The 23115-nt window shown below is 38.7% G+C and overlaps 4 protein-coding genes across 5 annotated transcripts; 1 reads left to right on the plus strand and 3 right to left on the minus strand.

The window, feature by feature from the left end:
- The first annotated feature begins 3731 nt into the window (after positions 1-3731).
- Positions 3732-5978, plus strand: LOC124635291 (RNA exonuclease 5). Its single transcript, XM_047171157.1, has 2 exons — positions 3732-3910; positions 4268-5978. The coding sequence occupies exons 1-2, from the start codon at positions 3841-3843 to the stop codon at positions 5917-5919; spliced, it is 1722 nt and encodes a 573-aa protein (XP_047027113.1). The 5' UTR covers positions 3732-3840; the 3' UTR covers positions 5920-5978.
- Positions 5979-6876: 898 nt separating this feature from the next.
- Positions 6877-10185, minus strand: LOC124635191. 2 transcript variants are annotated; one of them, XM_047171008.1, is made up of 4 exons: positions 9959-10185; positions 9172-9360; positions 7633-7906; positions 6877-7045 (listed from the first exon to the last, which is right to left on the minus strand). In XM_047171008.1, the coding sequence occupies exons 1-4, from the start codon at positions 10005-10007 to the stop codon at positions 6895-6897; spliced, it is 663 nt and encodes a 220-aa protein (XP_047026964.1). In that variant the 5' UTR covers positions 10008-10185; the 3' UTR covers positions 6877-6894. The 2 variants fall into 2 exon arrangements, with proteins under 2 accessions (XP_047026964.1, XP_047026965.1); XM_047171009.1 differs by lacking the exon at positions 9959-10185 and adding an exon at positions 9448-9488.
- Positions 10186-15751: 5566 nt separating this feature from the next.
- Positions 15752-20428, minus strand: LOC124635420 (2-iminobutanoate/2-iminopropanoate deaminase-like). Its single transcript, XM_047171305.1, has 3 exons — positions 20128-20428; positions 19032-19258; positions 15752-16127 (listed from the first exon to the last, which is right to left on the minus strand). The coding sequence occupies exons 1-3, from the start codon at positions 20286-20288 to the stop codon at positions 15985-15987; spliced, it is 531 nt and encodes a 176-aa protein (XP_047027261.1). The 5' UTR covers positions 20289-20428; the 3' UTR covers positions 15752-15984.
- A 681-nt stretch (positions 20429-21109) lies between these two features.
- Positions 21110-21552, minus strand: LOC124635350 (2-iminobutanoate/2-iminopropanoate deaminase-like). The gene is made up of 2 exons (XM_047171229.1): positions 21449-21552; positions 21110-21374 (listed from the first exon to the last, which is right to left on the minus strand). Exons 1-2 carry the CDS (start codon positions 21550-21552, stop codon positions 21110-21112), a joined length of 369 nt encoding a protein of 122 aa, XP_047027185.1.
- Between the last annotated feature and the right edge of the window lie 1563 nt (positions 21553-23115).

A 23115-nucleotide genomic window follows, 5' to 3' on the forward strand; every position in this document is an offset into this window, starting at 1 on the left:
GCATTCTCTTTGTAATATGAGTCCAAAAACGACATGTTGCGGGGGGGGCCTGCGTGTATCTTGCGTGTTACAATCGCAAATGTGAACAACAAAACCCGCGATATTTTGAAAAATGATTTTAATCATCTGTAAAAAAAATTAAGAGACGCTTCAAATACCGATATCGCTGTTGAGGAAATACAATAATAGTGCAAGGCCTCCTTAGAATTCGAATCCTTCGCCGCGGTCGATTCTAACAGATTTGCGTTCACCATTAAATTGGCCTAAATAAAATTCTAATATGAGAAGAAATGGCAAGTGTTAAACAGATTTGTGTATTGAGGGTTCTGTACTTTAAAAGGACAAATATACCTATAAAATAAAACCCAAATATTGTGTTTTTTGTTTGTAATTACATGTAGGCATGTACCCATATTTGCAAAATAAAATTCTATTCTTTTCTACAAGTACCACCAACAGCCTGACAACCAGTCTCGCCAAGGAGTGTCAGATTCCGCGCCGGTAACTGGGTCGAGGAGGTCAGATAGGCTCTTGCTCCATGTAAGGCAGTGCGCTGCATCCGGTTAGACCCCAAAATAGTTGGGAAAAAGGTATCCAGACTGTTTAATTTGTAAATTGTTTGTGTGTGTAGGCAGTTGCAATCTTTTCCAGTTATAACTGCAAAAGAACGGAACAAACAGAAGTACAAAAAATCCCCAATTTCTATTTTTTTAATTTTTGTTGGTAACAAAAACGTTTCGTTATGCGACCTGAAAATTGTATGACGTTGATAAGATGTTCTATTCCTTGCATTCACGTTACCTAGGAAAATAATAAAAAAAGAGAACCTTTCATTAAAAAAACAAAAAATGTTACCAGGTTAAGCCCGGCCGCAGACATCCGGTTTCCGGATACGGTTTCCTGATCAGGAATTAAGATTCGGGATTCCGCATAGACATAATATTAGTAAACAGGACTGTGCACATAAACCCAAAAAACGAGCAGAGTGAAACAGTTAGTACGGAGGCTGTCTGTCCCTTTCTAATAAGGTGACTATGAGATTAAGCTATGTGAGAGAAATCCGAATTTGCTAAGATTATTAAACACAGATTGGTATTGAAGTTTTAACTTACGCAGTTTGTGACCTTAAGATGCTAATAAAGGCTTTTAATAATTAGCGAGAATTAGCAGTATAAAAGCAGGAAGATTCGAAGTGAAGACTGTTTTTTTTTTTGTATTTCTACTTCATATATAGACTGCTAAGCCATTTATGTCGCCTTTCTTCATTTTTTGGGAAGCTATAACAATAGTACAACAGTTTTAAAATCCATCACCCATATTTTGACTCATTACAAGAATTCATGGGCACCCTAGTTGTTTGATTTACGAAAATGTTATTATTAGCTAACCTGTGGAACGATATATTGCAACCACCATAGGATTCACTTTTACAAGTATAAACGCAACACTTTTTCACCATTTAAATAGTTTAAATTGATTTAATCCCACCCAAAACAAAAATGTGAAAGGCTGCCAAGTTCGATAACTTGCCAAGTAACATCATCAAAAAGTAACTATTTTTAACTGAGGTATGTGTATGGAACTTGGTACTTATTCAGATCTCACTTCTTTTATGAGCGAAGCATTCCCATATTATCGAACTTGGCAGCCTTTCACATTTTTGTTTTGGGTGGGATTTCATTTATTTTTGTAAGGTTTTTTATTTTATTTTTTTCTTATGATTTAGTTAAGGAAATGTCTCATTTATACTATCTTTCAGATTTTTGAATATGCACCATGCTTCTTACAAAGAAATTAACTAGATTAACTAAATGGACTAGATTTACCAACTGACTGACATGACATGTTATCATATAGGTATTATGTTCGTAGATCAAAGTTACACATTCGTTATTTTCGAAAGTGACTCACACTTGGCCGTTTTCAGATTTTTAGTTTACTTTGACTAAATACAAACCTTTGTAACGAATTTCAGATCGGTACGACCATTCGAAGATATATTATATAAATATAGATTTAGGTCGTTTTAGTTCCTTAGGGGTATAAATTTACACCGGGTATACACCTATATTATTTTGAAACTGACTCGCACCTGGCCATTTTCAGATTTTTCCCTTTACCTTGACATAAACCCCTACCTTCATGCCATATATTAGAAATATGATATTCTTCCAAGTAAAAATCTTTTTCGGGGCAGTTTTGTAAGCTAAAATTTCTTTTTTTTTTTGGCCACAATGTTTTGACTTCTGTTGTTTCTTTAATTGTAATTTTTTTAAGCAGTTATACGTATTATAGTAAGATATTAAAAAAATAAATATTTCATTGATATTTGTTGTTGCTCCCCGTTATACGAGCCTCAGTTACATCTATGGCCTCAGTACATAGACAGTGATTACTTAATAGTTATTTTAGACATGTTTTAGACTATCTTTATTTTTGCAAAGAAGACGGATCACAATCCATACAAAATTGCCCCACGTCCTATAACAATGTGACGTATCTCAAAAAAAAGATAAAAATGTTTAAAAAAATATGGCGTACTCTCTAATTCATTTTTTTTACACCTTCATACGAAAAAAATGCTTTAAAAATTGTTCAGGCGCTGTTATGAAAACATCGTTCATAGAACTATTAATGGACTATTTTATTAAATTATTTTTTTGTTGGATGGGACCTGATATACCTCACAGGTGGTCCCATAATCATCAGGTCAGAATCTGATGATTGAAATCCTGAGAAATTCAGAGCAACTTTTGAAAGTTGTAGGCATGCGCAGGATAAAAACATGACTATAAGGTGTATATCTTATAACACTATGGCTATGCAACAGTGAACATTTAGAGCTAAGCTGATGATGGAGACGAAAGAAGGTCTCGACAACTGAATATGTAAACTACCTCGTGTTTGGGCTTGTATTATTTGTATTGAATAGACCTTTGCAACAGTGAAGGTTTGGAGCTGATCCGATGATGGAGACCAGAGAAGGTCGAGGGAACTCGACAACAAAATATGTAAACTACCTCAGAAGTCGGTGTCTAATGGATGTACCTAAGTTTATTTCCCCACCGACTTCTAGGCCGATGCTCCTAAGATTAGTTTTTTATGGGAGTCGGTTTTATTTTATTGTAAAGTTTTTTTTATTTTTGGCTTTTCAGTAACAAGCACAGTTGTCACTATCCGCATAAGTGGAAAGTTCTCATCAATACGAATAATACAAGCCCAAACACGAGGTAGTGTATATATTCAGTTGTCGAGTTCCCTCGACCTTCTTTCGTTTCCATCATCAGATCAGCTCCAAACCTTCACTGTTGCATATTGTTATAAGACATACACCTTATAGTCAAGTTTTTATCATGCGCATGCCTACAACTTCCAAAAGTTGCCCTGGATTTCTCAGGGTTTCCATCATCAGATCTTGACCTGATGATTATGGGACCACCTGTGAGGTATACCCTATCAAACAAAAAACAATTTAATAAAATAGTCCATTAATAGTTCTATGAACGATGTTTTCATAACAGCGCCTGAACAATTTTCAAAGCATTTTTTTCGTATGAAGGTGTAAAAAAAATGAATTAGAGAGTATGCCATATTTTTTTAAACATTTTTATCTTTTTTTTGAGATACGTCACATTGTTATAGGACGTGGGGCAATTTTGATCCATCTTTTTGCCAAGAATTCTTTGACAACATTTGACATTGTCATCCTATGATTTCATCTGACGTTGACGTTTAGTTTTTGTCAAATGTTGTTGTTGTTGATACGAAGCAGAAGCACATGTTTGTTCGCTCGCTTGCCAAGTTTAATAGTCTATTTCAAATTTTAGGAACTGAATAAGGATGAGTAAAATTATTTCACATCCTGCTACTACATCGAGGAAGAGGCGAGCTCAAAATGAATTGGAAAAAGGTAAATCGTAATTTAATGCTCCGTTCTAAAACTCTATAACATTCAAATCAACATAAGACAAATTTAATACTTAATGTTCATATTATATTAGAAACTATTTGTTTTGCTTGTGAATCTACTCTAGATTTTACCCAACTGTCAAGATGGGTTATGCTTTTGTACGCCTTATGCTTGTAGAAAACCCATTAAAATCTGTACTATCTGTTAATAAAACGAATCCTATATTGTTCATTACCACATTGATATTAGTGGATTTGGAGAATCTTTTAATTTTTTAATGAGTTGTTTAATATGCAATTTGAATGGTGCTGATGAATGATAATATAACCTATAAAATATAACACTTGCATTTTGCAGCATCTGCAGACAGTGAACAAACCATTAAAACAGACAAGGAATTAAAGAGAAAAAAGAAGCAATGTCCAAATTTTCGATTGAAGGCAAATGGTGAGAATGCTTCTTTGTCAATTGGAAGCAGTGAAAGAGTTCCGTTAACGCTTACGGACATTCAATATTTGTTGTTACACTCACTGCTGGGGAATCTTAATCTAACTGATTCACCGCGTTGGTACGTTCTGGACAGGTGTGAGGGAATAAAGAAAACAGCTTGTTTAATTTTGGAAGGCATATCTATAGAACACTGGAATACATACTGTAGTGAATATGAAAACACAAAAAATATATTTAATGATTTGGTTGAAGTTTTAACTCCATCCATTTATGGAGGTTCACTTGTCCAAGAACTTGCTCTAGTACCATTATCAGAGTCTGAAAAGGATACTATCATTCAAAAATATGGGAGCATGAACTTAGCACTTGAAGCCAGGAAAGATCTAAACATAATGATGAAGGCTGTGTTTCCTATTGGTGAGGAAAATGCAAATGAAGTTGTTTCAACAACGGAAGACAAATTTCCTAGAACCCAACTAGTCTTATCAGCTTGGCAGTTGATAGAGGAAAACTATCCATTACCTTTGAAGGGAAAATTAAGTGATGCATATGCAGACTATGTACTCACTAAAGATGAATATGCACCAGTTACTGCATCATCACCATTGTTTGGCATTGACTGTGAAATGTGCTTAACCAATGCAGGTTCAGAACTGACTAGGATTTCAGTGGTAAATGAAAAGCATGAATTAGTGTATGAATCGTTAGTGAAGCCTTACAATAGTATAACAGATTATTTAACCAGGTTTTCAGGTATTACAAAATCATTATTAAGCAATGTTACTAAACGTCTCCAAGATGTCCAGAATGATTTAAGAGAGATATTACCTCCAGATGCTATTTTAGTGGGCCAGTCACTAAACACAGACATGCATGCCTTAAAAATGATGCATCCATATATTATTGATACAAGTTTACTGTATAATTTTGCTGGTGAAAGAAATCGAAAACCTAAACTCAAAACTTTGGCAAGAGAGTTCTTACAAGAAAATATTCAAATGGGTAAGGATGGTCACTGCTCCACTGAAGATTCTTTAGCAGCATTAAAATTAGTACAGTTAAAACTTAGTAAAAGCCTGGAATTTGGAGATGCTGTGCATACAAATAGAGAGAAATTTAAAGAGAATATTATAAGAATGGTAAAAACACCACAGTATGCCTTGTCCATATTTAATCATATGCTGGAACAGAAGAAATCATCTGTTATAATAGGCTGTGATGATATAACTGGTGACTATCACACATACTTAACCCAAGCAAAGGAAAGCATGTCTGCTCATCTAAAAAAGGGTAATCCTAAGAAGATTAAACTGGCAACTGTTGACAGTGTGGATGAAGTAATTTCATCTTTCACTGAATCTGCAAAGGATTACAACTTGACAATGGCTCATTTGAAACTTAATTTTGGTGCTGATGAGAATAGAGAAGCCATGAAGAAAATTGATATGTGGATTAAAACGATTTGGGATAGTCTTGTGTCATCCTCTCTGTGTGTTATTGTGTTTGGTGGGACTACAAACAGCAATGGACTGGCATTAGTGAAAGTGAAAAATACATAATTTATTTTGTCGCATGTAAATAGCTTTAAGTTTTAAAAAGATAAAAAGTATTTACCAAATCCTTATATTTTTCTTCAAATGTCTTGTCTTTGTCCATTCAATGCATCCACTGAGTGGAAAAACCTCAGTAGAAACATGGTAGAAAGAAACGCATGGTAAAACTATTTCAAACCCTCGATTGAAAACGTAATTTTGATGCCCATGTTTAGCCTGCTAAGCCGGGTTTTTTTATTTTTTCTAGTGTAAAAGCGAGATTCTTTCACTGACAGTGCACCCTGACACTACACTAAAATAGGTAGTAGGTCGTATTTTTTTTAAACTGTAGGTACAGCATTACAGCTTTACAACATTCATTAGTCGGTACCTATAGATAGCTAAGTAGACTTAGTACTAGGGTTGTAACGGATCTTCGCCTCCGCCTCCGCTACTGCGGAAGTTCCGCAAGAAATTGTATCACAATTTTTGGAGTTTTAATTACGTAATCGTACGAAAATGCCAAGCAATACAAAGAAAATCATACTCAAATAAACGATGATCCATTATTGTGGTGGAAAAATAAGTTATAATATAAATATAAAGCTTTTTCTCCCATCGTTCACACATACTTATCGGCACCGCCAAGTCGAGTGCCAAGCGAACAATTATTTAGTTCAGCTGGATTAATTTATGAACCCGATAGCTATTGGCCTATTGTTTGTTAAATATAATTTACCTCTCCTTAATTTTGATTATAAAAAAGCTAAATTTGAACCTTAAAATTACTATTTTATTTCCATATCTTTCACCTTCGCCTCCGCCTCCGTTAACCATCCGCGGAAGTGAAACTCATCGCCTTCGCATCCGCCTCCGCCTCCGTTAAGAAGGCCTCCGTTACAACCCTACTTAGTACCTAAGTAATAATAACGCATCATGTTAAGTAATTTTGTGCTTGATGCATAAGTTAATAAATAAACACAATTAGATAATAGGACGTATTTATTTTGAAAGCGCATAAATTTGACCTGTAATAGGATCAACTGTAAGGGAGGGCGGTAGCTCGGCGGCTATGTCAGCAAGAGCTTCCCATCGAGTTGCACGACTGCTCTCCGACTGACTCGGGCTGGTGGCTTCCTCGGGATGCTCCTCTCTAATTAAGATATGAAATAAAAACAAATAAACAGTCGCATATTTATTATGTAGAATTTTTAGGTTTTATAGGTACCTTCCTATTATTTTAATATGTATAAAAAAACGTTTTTTTTTTCTTGACACCAATAATTTTGTAATAATAGGTAAAAATGTAATGTAGCTAGACAATAGAATAATGACAGTTACTTAACCAGATAGTTCGTCAACTAGTCGTATCAAGGGTTGCCAAGGTAACTTGGTTGTGGAGGTCAGATAGGCAGTCGTCCCATGTAAAAAGCGAAGCCAAGCGAAAAAGTGAAGCCAACCCTAACGTTGGTAAAAATCTAGGCAGATGAATTGCTTAATCGATTGAATCATTATTTTAGGCAGTAGCTTATTATCAAGAATATCAAGATTGTTTGCCTTTAGTTGAGAGCCTACTCAAATGGGAATTTAATGTCAATAGGCCCATGAATATTGACGTGATAAGCCAAACTTGGTTCTGTTCTACGGCCCCCATATCTTGCATTCCGTAGCATTGCTACACTGACCTAAATGGCCAATGCACAAAGTTACCTCTAAAGTCTATTTAGTAGTTAAACTTACTTTTGTTTATCTAGTTCTGCTGGTCCATTTTTTTCTTCATTGTCCTGTGTATCATGACTTTCTTTTAAACTATTGTTATCATCACTTTTATTTGGCGGGTCTTCGACAGTCGTTTCTGTTACAGGCTGGATTTCGTTTACAGTTTCTAAAGAATGTAATTCGACAACTTTCTCAACTACTTCTTCTAACTTAGGTGGATGTTCTTCTTCTAGCACCAAACTTGATTCGCTTTTATTCATAACTTGATGACCAGGAAATCTATCTTCTTTGGTGTCTGAAACAAAAAAGTTTTCCAATATTCTTCTAAATCAAAATAAGTATACCTAGGACAATAGGTATGAGGTAAAACAGCTCATATATCACAAGTTTCAAATAAAAGAGAGATAGGGAGAAAACTTTTACAATAAAATAGAATTGACTTCCAAAAACACTAAAAAACAAAAAAAAAACTAATTTTAGGTGCATCGATCCAGAAGGGTGTCTAATAGATGTAGGTAGGTAGGTAACTAAGTTTATTTCGCCACCGACCTCAAAAGCGATGAACCAAATTAGAGTAGGTACCTAAATCAAAAACGACAAAAAAATCCAAAACTACCTACCCTAGACAGACTTTGACTGCACAAAAACAAAAAGTTATAATTCTACTCGAGGATATTTTTATATTTAACTTGAAACGTCTCGGCAAGGTCATTGACGACCGTTTTTAGATTTGATATGCAACTAACATAAAAATAAAAAGTTTTGTCACCCTCACCTTATCACACGATACTCTTTTACAGTACCTAAAGTTAGCTCTTTTATTCAACCGACTTCCCAAGAACGAGGGGTTCTCAATTAAGATTTTTTATTGTTGATTTTTGTTAGGTACCTACTCGATTACTCATAGTTGCCGATTTGGAAAATTATGTCTTTATATGGAAGAAAATCCTCGCTTTGATCATGGAAATCCTGAGAAAACGAGGGCAACCCTCGAAAATTATAAGCATAGGTACCTATATCGGTTGAAAACTCGATATTCGTATGTAGATAGAGGTATCTGGGTGAGTATTTGATCGGGAAGGTTTACTAGGTATTTCTGCTCCTTCGTTAAAGGAATGAAAAAAGTTGCATTTATGTCTTCCCCCGATGCTCTAGCTCGAGCTAACAGTTCAGTAGTTTCTTTGAGTAAACGTGCGAAAATGGAAGCGAGCTGCTAACTGCAATTTTACGAGTAAATGCTGCAACTGCCTGCTCACAGACCGCAACTTCACTACTGGTTTGTATGTACCTACCTAGGTATGTAGGTATACCTACAGTCGTCCTCACTACTATCAGGTGATTTCTTTCCAGCAGTCGATGCACATGCAGTCGTGGCATTGCAGTCGGCAGCTCGCTTCCAACATGCGCATAACAAATAAAGCTCTTCAACTTTATACGCCAGATACTTTTGCCTTTTGTCATGCTTCGTACTAACTTCCCCATGAAAACCCTCTACCTATTGGTGAATAGCCCTTGAAAATCGTTGAAAAGACGGGAACCTTTCATCCTTTGATTACCTACCTGTTTGATTTTTTAAACTATGAGTAGATCTATTTCTAACTATATCTGCACTCTGTTCTGTTGCTGTATCACTTGAAGGAAGCTTGTTTATTTCGATTGAATTTCTTTCAGCTCTATAAATTATTTCTTCTACATTCGACTGGTTTTCTGATTCATCGCTCATTTCTTCTTCAAATTGGATGCTTTTCTCTGAAAAATAATAGTTATAGCGTGAATTCAAAGGCTGATAGAATCATGATGGTAAAATATTATTTTTTAAGTATAATATTTAATAACCACAGTGGTATACGGATTTTTAAATGTTGTAAATGGTCTCAGTAGTTTGTCCTGTCTTTAACGGATATTATCTTGTACAGGCGGGTAAGCACCAAAACTCATGTGGTGGCACCTTTATTTGATATATACTCATGTGGTTTCACCCCTTTAGGTGCGAACTTGTGGACGGCAAGTAACAAGTAAGGGGCAACGTGTCGTCCCGTCCGTCGGTACTGCAACTACATAGGTATACTACAACTACTGTGTGTTAAAAAATAAATGGGGTAGGCGCTTAGGCTATTTACATTTTTAAATTCATTGCAACCTTAGATCATTTTTATTCGTCTCATTTTACGGATATAAAAGCCTTATTTAAGTTTTCTTTTCTAAGCGCTACCATTCCTGATCAATGTTTTTTTATGGAAATAGCCAGCAAGTAATATAAAGTCTGTAGAGGAGGTACCTACCTAGGCATCTAATATTAATACTTTGTAACTGCGAAAAGGGTTTTCCAAATGTCACATTAGCATACCTGCCGTGCTTGAGCTGACCATATTTGGAGCACTGCTGGTACAACCCATGATCGCGACAGTCCCGATTTAAAAAGCCATAGGCACCTCGACTGTGGTACAAAAATCTAAGTAAAAAATTAGGCGCGATTATGTTTACTTCTCCGGCGAAAGCCAACTTTAGCACTTAACCACCCGTGTACAGCAACTCGGGCACTCGGCTCGACTGGCCGCTGGCCGTTATACGACTCCCCGAGATCGTATCATACCAACCTACCTATTATAGAGGAGGCAGCCCGCTAAACTGACCTCGCACCCCCATCGCGTTTTTCCTATTAAACGAACATAGTACCTACATTCTTTGACTCGCAAATGGTTTTGTGAAAGACCTTTCTTCCGTTTAATTAATTTATGGAGTATTAATTTTCTAATCATAATGATCCTAAGGTTATATTTAGGTAGCTACTATTCCATTAAAAACTAATAGTCATCCATCAAGATAAGCTACCTAGGTACACCCACCTAGCTTTTAGTTAATTGCAATAGTTATTTCCACAAGCTACCCAGTATTTGCATTGTCGCAATTAATTCAAAGGTAAATTGGGTACATTAAAACCAAAAAAACCTCAGTGAAAGCGAAAATAAAATGCCCAAGATAAAGTAAAAGCCGGTAAACCGTAAGCTGGAGCGAGTGGACGTATATTAGACTAGGTACTTACCAGAAATAAATCAGGTAGGTAAAGGCATTAAAAACTAGGAGGTAGGCACTGCACTGATGATAAATCTCAAACTCAAAATTCTTATTTGCTCGTTAAGGTGTAATAAGTACCTAATGAAAACTATAACGAATACAATTAAATATTCAGGGGCTCTCATTCAACAGATAGATCAAGCTATTTATCTACTCTTATATAGACATGGTATGGTAGTGGCAACAGCTAGGACGGATTATTCAGTACCTACATAATATTTCTTCATTTGATAGTTACCTAATCATTTCCTGTATGAGCTCCTATGCAATACATAAACCTGATTTTTGGTCGTTTTAATTCGATATTGAAAACGGCAACAGGTAGACGTAGGGTTGCCCACAGTTGCCAATCCCTACATCATGTATGTATGCGAGTGTAGTATACTGTCTCCATTAAACTATTATGGTGAACGCAAACCCGTCATTATAGTACCTCCTACGGTAAAATTCATTTTTTTTCGTGTTTGAAATCATGCAACTCTTTTTAAATACATGAAAAAAAATATTATTAATTTAAAACCCTAATTTTTAGCTAACGAAGTTTTAGGTAGTACTTACCTACTGCAAATCTACCTATACCTGTTTATCTGGGCAACCTACTCGCACACGCTTCCATCCACAGCACTCATCGTCGAGTTATCACCGAAAAGAGCGACTGAGGTTGTCCCGCACCATGATTTAAAAATCGGGACTGTGCCGCTAAAACTTGGCTACGATGGCAGGTCTTTTTTTTTTTTTTTTTATCGACGTAAAATCATCAAATGACCCCTCCCGCTGTGGGTTAGCAGCGGTGAGGGAGTGTCAGACTCTTACTGACTAAAATCGTCGTGTTCCGTCATAGGCCTTTTATGTACCAGGGCCGCGGTATCTCTTTCGAACAACCCGCAGCCCCGGCAGGCCTTGGCCCTGCTGGGCCCCACTGGGGTTGCTGACGTCTCTTTGAGGAGCGCGTGGAACAACGCGCGCCGTCGACACGGGTCTGTCGTCTAGGAAGACAGAGGGACGATGAGCCACCCGAACTCACCGCCCACAGACCCACGCCTACGGTGGCCGGGAGTCATCTCGCGACACCCGGCGCCCATGGTGTCTACCTGGTCCAGCGCGGCGGCCGGGATGAGAGGTGCGGACTCTCTGGCGTTCCGCCTCCTCCTTCTCGAGCATGACCGCTTCGCAGAAGGAGGCGACGGCATCCCATTCCCTCTCGCCCCGGACCATGGCCTGAACCAGGGCCGGACGCGAGAGGTCGCCGCCGCCCAAAGCCTCGACGAGGACCCGGCGGTGCCCTTCCCATGCGGGGCACACCTGGACTGTGTGGTCCACCGTGTCCTCGGGGCTGTCCGCACAATGGTGACACCCGGGCGCCTCCTCACGACCGATGCGGTGCAGGTACCTCCCGAAACAACCGTGTCCGGTGAGGACCTGCGTCATGCGGTACGTGAGGGCGCCGTGACTCCTCCCGAGCCACTCCTCAAAGAGGGGACTTACCGCCACGATGGTGGCGTGCCCTGCACTGGGTTGCGATAGTCGCTCCCTCCAGGCCACCATGAGATCGCGCCGGAGCTCCGCCCGCTGCGCGACAACTTGCCGCGGCAACGGGGTTTCTCCCCGGCGCTGAGCCTCCTCGCGCCAGTCGTACAGGCGCAAGAAGACCCTCGCCTCCAGATCCCACGGTGGCAGTCCAGCGAGTAGGCCAGCTGCTTCGCGGGAGATCGTGCGGTACCCCCGGATTAGCCTAATGGCTATCACCCTTTGGGGCACGTTCAGGTAGTGCACAGCCCGCGGCCGTGCCGAACGTGCCCATACCGGGGCCCCGTAAAGGGCCATGGACCGCATGACCCCCGCGTAGAGTTTACGGCAGGGGGCGTTTGGGCCTCCCAGGTTGGGCAGGAGCCGCTTGAATGCAGCACCTGCCTTCTCCAGTTTGGGGCCCAAACGTCGGAAGTGCTCGACGAAGCTCCACCGGCCGTCGAGGACGAGTCCCAGGTACTTCATCGCCCTCTCGACGCCGATGGTAGCCCCCCCCACCGTGACTTGGGAGCCTGAAGGTGGCGCGTTCCGAAGCCCATGAAAGCACATGGCCTCGGATTTGTGCAAGGCCACCTCCAGTCCCAGCAGCTGGATCCTCTCGATGACTATCGCAACCCCGCGCGTCATTATGTCGGCCGCCTCCTGGTGCGACCTCCCTCGATGGCAGGTCTTAGATGGAAGTATGTCTTAGACACCAATGACTGTGTTTCGGATGGCACGTTAAACTGTAGGTCCCGGCTGTCATTGAACATCCTTGGCAGTCGTTACGGGTAGTCAGAAGCCAGTAAGTCTGACACCAGTCTAACCAAGGGGTATCGGGTTGCCCGGGTAACTGGGTTGAGGAGGTCAGATAGGCAGTCGCTTCTTGTAAAGCACTGGTACTTAGCTGAATCCGGTTAGACTGGAAGCCGACCCCAACATAGTTTGGGAAAAGGCTCGGAGGATGAGGATGATGATGGCAGGTCTGAATAGGCGGAGAGGAGGTTTAAATAATGAAATTCTATTGATTGTGTCAAAACTTTTCCGCTCTGCTTTTGGTAGAGTCTGTGCTGTCGGTAGGTACAACAGGTTCCCATAAGTGCCTGATACGGCTACCTAACCTGGGTAGGTCTTAGTTTCTATTATTTGAGAAGGCATTTAACAAAATGTAAAACAAACTTGATAGGATAATTGTATAGGCGTACTTTTTACTTATAATTTTATTGTAGATAATTTATCCGACTATATTTTGCAGTTACTTCATTTTTGTAAAAGTATCATAACTACTAAGGATCCATTGTGTATGTACCCAGTGGTACCTGCAAGAAGGCGCTGCACCGATTTTGTACACGTACTCGGTTTTGTAAAAAAATCTTACGTGCTTACAATTATATTATTCTAATTATAATTGGTCTGCTATAAATATGTAAGTGGGGTTAACAAATAAAGCTTAGTGGCTAGTTAACGGCAAAAGCTCTTTGTTCTTAAACACACGCAACACTCGGCTTACGGCCGCTATTTCGCTGCCCAACATACTCGTACATATAAATTACGCCGTCTCCGCCTTAGCCACGACTCATATTCTCCCATTCTAGAGCCTACATTTGAGACTCAAACTGTACTTACTGAAGAAGGTATCTGGTCACTAGAGATTAAAAACTAGATGAGAGCGATCATTGAGGTTTTTTTAACGGGTGGGCGCGTCTTCCAGAAAAGGTTTGTAAAAAGGCATCTAAATGCAATATGTAGGTAATCGGATGTGGAGCGGATATCTAATTACCTACTTGAAAACAGAGAGCAAAGCAACAAAAAAAAAATAATACATACATAATATTGTTACGTCAAAAACTATGTAAGTAGGTATATCGATAACCAGGTACCTATTTTTGTTTTCTCTTTTCCTTTGTCGGGTTCTTAGTTGAAAATATTGACTTTCAAATGGTGTTTCAGTCCAAAGGGTTATGTAGTAAGTATGTGAAAGTAATGAGGCTTTTTCGTTTTGTACCAAAATCGTATTGTGCATGGCAAACTTTATACATGTTGGCCGAGGAGCGCGCTGCGACCTACCGTTTTCATGACCACCCACTCTAGGTCACAGTTTTAAAAATAGTGTCTTATTTATTTGAATAATAAATAGGTTTGCATGTAACTTTTAACTCAATTATGAGGTAGGCATGATATAATTAACATTTCGGACCAGTTCATGCAGGAACAAAAATAAATTAAAAGGATTTCCTATTTTCTAGCAATAGGCAACTGCAGAAGAGGATAGACCAGAAATACATAAAATAGAAAGAATATTTATTTTAAAAATTAGCAGCACAGACGGGTAGGTTGTTTTTAAGCATTTTTTTATTGGATTCGCCAGCCACCGGTCGGTTTTGTGTTTCAGGAATGTAATTATCTGAAAAGGTACTTAAATAAAAATATTTGTAGCAGTTAGGTATTTCAGCTTAAATTATTTTTAAACACATTTACCTACATCGTTTTTAAAAAGGATTGTTGCTACCGACATCCCGCCTTACTTGAGGTAGACTAATAATAAAGTCACTGTTCTAATAAATAATGGCCAACGTGACCTTGTAATAAAGCACGCATTATTTTCTTTAAAGCAATATATAGCGTGCAATGTCTTCGACCTTTCAAGCGGAGCAGCTCGCCATATTCCGATCTAGGCACTAAGTAGGTATGATGTTAGTAGGTACATAGATACGTATGCCATTTCAAAACGTAGAATAGAAATAGCATTTTACTTAGGCAATGCTTCGATTAGTGCATTCGAAGAGGCAAAAGGATATAAGTATATACCTAAATGGAAGATAGCTAGGCTGCTCTAACTGTCAATTTAACTAGTGCCTAAACTTGCCCTTTAAAAGATCATTGGACAACGATAAACTTTTGAAAACATAACAATATTTAGGGAAATATTGAAATTGTAGACCTTTCGAAGATAAACAAAACAAAACAATATTTAATGTATATAGACTGTACCTACTTTTACCGCAAATTATAAGCCTAGGACTGATGGATAAAGTGAGGAATCACTGAGCATGTTAGAGGCGACAAAACTTTCTAACTGCCTCGTTGGTCTAGTGGCTGCAAGCGCGCCTGCTGTACTCGAGGCCTCGGGTTCGATTCCCGGGTCGGGCCGAAATCGCTATGTGGGTTTTCTTAAGCTTTCACAAAGCAGCCCGCAGTCTGGATAACTGCATCGGAGAGCACGTAGGTAAATGTCGTCGGTCCTGCGCCTGATCTCTTTCCGGTCGTGTCGGTTGCCGTCCCGTCGGGTTATGAGAGTGAGGGAATAGGGAGTGCAGTTGTGTCTGCGCAAATGCTCGTGCACTATAATATGTCCTGCGCAGCTGGCTGATCTTCTTAAATGAGAACAGCCGCCGTGGCCGAAATCGGCCGTGGACGCCATTATGTTAGAGGCAGCCTGACAGTAGCGGCAGTCACAGACAAAATGAAAGCTAAACGTTTAGCGTGGTCATCATCTGCCTAGCCTTTTCGTTTAGTAGTGTCTGTCGTGGTATGGACATCTCTAATTTGTCACCAAAAATAATCAGTATGATATTTTAATTGACAATATTTTAATACAACTTCGTTTTTCAGAACCACATACAAACAAATATGTTAATCATAGCATAATTAATATTTAAACATCTTAGTATTTAACAGAAAAATAACAATCATAGATACCTAAAACTACCTAGGTGTGTGCCTTAATTATGTTTGCATATCGCACGACAAGAGGCAACTTAAGCGACGAGATTAATTTACGGTGACGTATTCTTAAGTGCGTGCACAGGGGCAGGGTCCGGCTTCAGCGACGACCAGATCACCACTAAGTGCAATAGCTTCTATTTCCACGGCCGCGTCCAAAGGCAATTTACCTACCTGATACGTAGCACGGGCCGGAAAGTCTTTTGGGAAAACTGCAAATTAAATAAAAATTATACATTATATAACAGTACATACAACACAGTTCATTTTATAGAAATAAATATGCACAATAATTAACATGAAGAATTGCAACTTGAGGCCGATGTACAACTTTAAAAATTGTTGGTTGTAGTTACTAAAACTTATTTATTCACTTTTATCAGTAAACGACCCTACTGTAATAAACGTAAAAGCCAAGTCAACCAAAGATTTTCCGGTAAGCTTACTTTGAAAACCATTCACAAAAAATAAAACCAGATAACCTGAGAACATTGAAATACTTATTAGGTATTAGTCATTTCTAATGTTATAGAATCAAGGCTGGTAATCTACTGTCCTAGTTACCAGTTCTGGTTGTAATGGTCTTTCCATAATTTAAACTAATTACATTTGAGACGTTTTTGGGGACCTTCCCTTCCCTTCAATCAAATGAGCGATTTACGAGAACTGAAGACTTTATTTTTGACTAGCTTCTGCCCGCGACTTCGTACGCGGATCCTGTCCCTTATGCCAGCGACGGGGTTAGCAAAATCAAAGACCTGAATCGTCTGATATTGAATTTTAAGGGCCGGTGACTTGTAAACAACGGAATACGCATAGCCATTAGAAACGTTCCATATATTTAATTTTTGTACTTCAACGGCAAAAGCACAGCAGACTAAACAAAACGCTGAGAACTGAAGCGCAATAGGCGTGACCATAGGGATAAAAGTAGTGATTCTAATTAGTCCGCATTTATGTTGTATGTGGCAAAAATATTACACGTATTATTACGTAAAAAAACATTAAATGTTACTGAGACGACAAAGTCGTGATGACTTAGTGGAAGTTGTGGTGGTTTAGTGGGTAGAGAACCAATCTCTCAAGTATGAGCGTGCGTCTTTGATTCCAGGTCTGGCAAGTACCTGCCAATGCAACTTTTCTAAGTTCGTATGTACTTTCTATGTATGTATATTTTGGATACCAATGACCGTTATTTGGAGGGGATGTTAAACTGTAGGTTCCGGCTGTCATTGAACATTCTTGGCAGTCATTATGGGTAGTCAGAAGCCAGTAAATCTGACCAGTTTTACCAAGGGGCGTAGGGTTGAGCGGTTAACCGGTTTGTGGAGGTCAGATAGGCAGTCGCTCCTTGTAAAACACTGGTACTCAGTTGCATCGTGACTGGAAGTCGACCCTAACATAATTGGGACAAAGGCACTTGAGATAATAACGACAATAATAATGAGATATAAGCACCGCAGGGCATTTGAGGCTGATGACGGGGAGTAGCGACCCCGCGAGGAATATATACTGAATTCTCCAGGGAGAGTATACTGTCCCCCATCTCTGGCCGGTCGGAGTGAACCATGACGGGGGTAGGTCTCACGCCTCTGGCTTGGCTTGACCGTCCAGAGTGGAATCGCTAGAGCAGGGTTAGTAGCCCTGCTCGGAGGATAGGTGCCTCGTGGTAAGTGACCCACAGGGAGCGCGTAATCTGCGTTTGAAATCCGCCGAGGTATCCTCACACTTCAGCCGCTCATGTCCCTGTTGCCCTCCTAGTCTCCACCTGCCATTTTTACATGTATCTAATACATTGTCATCGGCAGGTGCCATAGTTCCCGTAGTTTCCCCATTCCTAGTCCATTAGCATCCCATCACAATAGCCCCAGTAGTATTCATCCACAGTTAGCAATGGTATAGCACAGAACCGGGGATTGACTTTTTTTTTTAACGACGTCCACCGGGGATTGTCCTTGGGTTCATTTCTATAGTGTATAAAGGGATAATCGTCGGTTTTGTGTCACCATTTCATTAAAGTTGTCTCGAAAGGGCTTCAGCATGTTGGCTTCGGCGTCACGTTTGCCTCCCGAAAATTCGGAATTCTGTAGTCCCGAGGTCTGGAAGAGACATACAAAATAATAATGATATATATATAATGCAACAAATTCGGAGAGTGGGGGCTCGTGACGCCACGTCTAGGTATGTAAAATTTGTACTAAGGAGTGACTTAACACAAAATTCAAGCGTGTTATATCTTCGTTATTGTCTTGTTTGTGTGAGAGAGAAATGACAAAATACGTGTCCATTATTTTAGGGTTATCTAAAAGACGGACTAATTACTTTTTTTGATTCACCATACCTATTTCATATCATTCATTTCTATACATTTCAAGTGTAGTATTGCTCTTGAAGTTCCACATCAGGTGTTCCAGATCTTCGATGTTTATACGTCAACAGAGAGTACTTATCAGATTGAACAACTTTTGCTAAAACGTCATACCTCTATATGCTATAGTCTAGCTGGGCCCCTGGAGTTCCACATCAGGTGTTTTAGATCTTCAATTTGTATAAGTCAATAGAAAGTGCTTATCAAATTGAACAACTTTTGCTAAAACGTCATACCTGTATATGGTATAGAGAAGCTGGGCTCTTGGGGTTCCACATCAGGTGTTCCAGATCTTCAAATTTATTATCTCAGCTGAAAATGCTCATCATATGAAACAATTTTTGCCATGGCACCATTTTTGTATCTCTTATAGTTTTGTTGGTCTGTTGGTATTCTGCATCAGGTCTTCAAGTTTCGAAGATAAATTATAGCCTATATGTTGACCAGGCTTAATACTGACACAACAAAGAAAAAATCATTGAAATCGGTTCAGTAGTTCCGAAGATTAGCGTGTACAAACAAACAGACATACAGACATACAGACAGAATTTTTTTTTTTGGATTTGTGCTCCATTACTGTTTCTAAACCCCACCCAATTATAATTTTTTTAATATATTCAATGTACAGACACAGTTTTTTTACAGATTTATTATATGTATAGATTAAGTATATTTGTTTACACTATATGACTATACTATATAATGTAGGTATAGGGAATTGTTCGTTTCATGGGCATGCAGCACTTACATTCTGCATAAACTTGGTTCACCGCCTGGAAATCTTCCATTCGCGCTAGAAGTATTGTAGTTTTAACGACAGACTCGAGAGACGCGCCGCCTGCTTCTAGAACATGCTTCAGATTGCTAAGAGCCTGTCGCGTTTGTCCTTCGGCGCCGCCACTTACTAGCTGAGACTGCGGGTCCATGCCCAGTACCCCAGACACGTACAGTGTCTTATCCGCAAGAATAGCTTGACTGAAACCGACAGAATCGTACCCATTTATTTATAAATAGTAGCACAGATTACTATAATTGGTAATAGGTACCTGTTCTTAGGTCATAAGATTGAAATTTTAATAATAATATGTAAAAAACTATGCAACGTATGTTGATGAGGTTTTTTAAATAGATCTAGTGATTCAAAAGTAAGGTTTATAATGTAGGTATACATACCTATAAAATATAAAAGAAATAAATGTACCATGAATAGGTACGTAAAATATTATGGAGTTATAATATGCGTTACGACTTATTTACGATGAAATTGTCTATAGGCAATGTACCTTCTAAGTTTGTATGTACTTTCTAAGTATACTTAGACACCAATGGCTGATAAAAAGGTGAAGGAAAACATCTTGAGGAAACCTGGACTATAAAGTCTGAAATCACCAACCCGCATTGAGCAAGCGTGGTGATTAATGCTCAATCCTTCTCCATGTGAGAGGAGGCCTGTGCCCAGCAGTGGGACGATAAAAAGGCTGTAACAGTAACAGTAATGTACCTATATTATTACAGGCATCCAGGTAAACAGAACTCTCAGAGACGTGGGTGCAATTGTGATAACCACTTAATTTGTTTTTTTTTTATGTATATATATAAATTTATATAAGCCGCAGTCCATTAATTAAGGCAACTTACCTAGATACAGTGCCTTGGCCAAAACCACCAACTATTTGATAGTTGAATGAAAGGTACCTACAATATAGTATAGGACCTACCTAAAACTAATAAGATACATAATAATATAATATAAGTATAAAAAGTTAGTGGACGTCACTAGCTAGATTTCAACGGATGAAACGCGTTTTCCACCCGTGTCATTCGTAAATAAATTAACTACATACCTGTAGGGTCCAACGGGCTTATAAATATGTGGCGATGACACAATTGTCTTAGTAACTTTATGAACGTTCGTTTTAGAACTATGGTCCGCTTTTGAAGGATTCATCTTGGACGAACCGTCTAACTTGTTCTTTGTCTCAGTATTTTCTGGCTCCTCACTCATTGTTAAATGAAATTGTAAACAAGTATGCTATCGGGGTCACAAGTTCAAAACTCATTTATATTCAACGACAGATAAAGTTTTAGGTAGGTAAGTTAGTTGGTATGTTTAATGATAGATAAGCTAACTTATATGAAATTACACAACAATAATAATGTTTTATTCGTATGATATTTCGAGACAAAATTGACAAACAATATCCGTGTCATTGTCCCATCGATGACAATCTCAAAAAAAATGTTGCAAGCAAGCATGGTAGGTGCCTAACTATCTAATTAAAAGGATTTAATTAAGGAGGTTAAGTACCTAACTAGTTATCTGAAGACCTACCGAGCCCGTTAGACGGATCTGTGTACGTTGCCAAGAAACTTTTATCTACAGATACTGATTGTATAATAAAGAAGAAACATTTTTTTTTGGGTCACTCAGACGGCTACTACACTACCCGCTGTGGACACAGTCTATATGGCTCCGAAACTACCGTTGGGACGCGCGAGAAACCGCGGGAGACAGCTTACCTAACACAAACGAATTAAGAAATAAATAAATGGCAATTATTTAAATACGGAACTAATAGGGAAGATATAATACTTACCTATGTATGGAATCTTTTCATTTGATGGCCAAGTTTAAAGAGAAAGATTTTCAAAACAAATAATTGTAACTACAACCAACAAACATCGATAGCTCGGAACCACAAATATTACGGTACCTACATTACATGCCTACTAGTACTAACCCATTTTAATTGTGGATAATATTTCTTTTTGCGTAGTGGAAATGAGTGGTATTATTTAACCGACTTCCCAAAAAGGAGGAAGTCCTCATTTCGTCAGAATCTTTTTTGTTTTTGCAGACTTACATTCTGCATAAACCTGGTTTACGGCTTGGAAGTCGTCCATCCGAGCGAGCAAGATTGTAGTTTTCACGACGGAATGTAGAGACGCGCCGCCCGCCTCTAGCACGAGCTTCAAGTTGTCGAGCGCCTGTCGCGCTTGAGCTTCGGCGCCACCGCATACCAACTGTGCCTGAGGGTCCATGCCCAGTAGCCCCGACACGTAGAGTGTTCTATCAGCTAGAATTGCTTGGCTGAAACCGACATAATTATTTTAATAAAGCATCTATTTCTCGTATGTAATGAAAGTGTTAAAAAATAAACAAACCTGTAAGGCCCAACGGGTTTATAAATACATGGAGATGTGACAATAGTCTTGGTAACCTTGTGAGCGTTCGCTTTAGATGTAGCATTTGGATTCATAGAAGTCATCTTTAACGATACTCCAAGATTGTGCTTAGGCAAAAACTTTCTGATTCTGCACACATTTAACCGTTGTACTTACTTAGGCAAGTATGTAGTGATATGAAAGGTGTGGAAAATTAATACCAATAACAAGTATCGATGAGGACAAACATAATACTTAACTAGAAGCTAAATAACAATGGATACTATTGAAAAATGATAGCCCAGACATACATTTATTATTTGTCACACGCATGATACCTACCTACTTACCAAACTTATAGTAATAAAACTTGCCTTAGGCTGAAGTCGACGAAGAAAATCTTTGAATGGAACTAGCCCAGGCTTAACTATTCAAAATACTTATAGCTCCCAGTTATAGTCCATTTGATTCTTTAGACACTTATATAAGATAAACAATTTCGATATGACTTTTGAAAAGGACTTATCAAAAATTCAGTTTAAAAATTAATACGCCTCAAAATTAATGTAAACACTACAATAAAGTGATTATTTTTTATACTAAGATGATTTGGCTTTAAGTGTATAGGTACATATTTGAATGGAGTACTTATAGTGTAAGTATTTAAAATGGAGTGTGTAAGAGAGAACATCAGAGAGTACATAAGAGGAGTACATAAGAGAGTACATAGGAAGAATTCATGAGACGATTACATGAGATAGTACATAAGAGGAGTTCATAAGAGGAGTACATGAGGGGAGTAAATAAGTGGCATAAGTGGAGATTAGTGGAGAACATTAGAGTACACAAGAGAGTTCATAAGGGGGTTCATAAGAGGAGTTCATAAGAGGAGTAGGTACATAACAAGAGTACATAAGTGGAGTATATGAGGGGAGTACATAAGAGAGAACATAAAGGGAGTAAAAATTAAGAAATTATTTTTTCTAACAGAGTAAATAGCGTAAAATTTTCGTAGATGCGGTGTATCAGGATAATCAGGTTGCATCCCCCAGCAGTAGTCAGCCATCATTAGGCATCATTCCTCCATCGTTTTCAGGTCCTGGCGAAACCGCTCTTCTTGTTCTTCGCTATATGAACCAAGATTTTCTGGAAACTGGTCAAGGTGTCTTTGGAGATAATAAAAAAATTAAAAAACTTAGGATGTAACATGTCCATCAAAGTATTAGTATTTTTCTCTCCATTGCATAGGCACCCCGATTCTCATTTCTTCTACCACTAACCCTCCGTCTCAAGTGTTCAGTGCACATTTTGCAAACAATTTGAGGTATCCACGGCTTATTTTCGTCTACTATTTGCAACTTAAAGTACTTACGAAAAATAAGCACTCTTTACAAAATTTTTTATAGGTTTCCTGAACTTTTTCTTGTGTATTCCCCACAAATGTAACAAAATACGTTCAGGGTTATTGAGACAACTTCGTCGTGATGAAGACATGATATCAAAATCGATTTATTTATAGAAAGGTACTAATAAGACTAGACTTGAAACTGTGTTCTCGAAAGTACTCATTACAGCAAATTCGAAAAACAGAGGGTAGACACAAAACTACGCGTAAAAAATATTTATAGTGTTGCCAATGCATACTTTTACACATTATACAAAACCAC

This window comes from Helicoverpa zea, chromosome 12 (genome assembly GCF_022581195.2).
Source record: "Helicoverpa zea isolate HzStark_Cry1AcR chromosome 12, ilHelZeax1.1, whole genome shotgun sequence".
Lineage (NCBI taxonomy): Eukaryota > Metazoa > Arthropoda > Insecta > Lepidoptera > Noctuidae > Helicoverpa > Helicoverpa zea.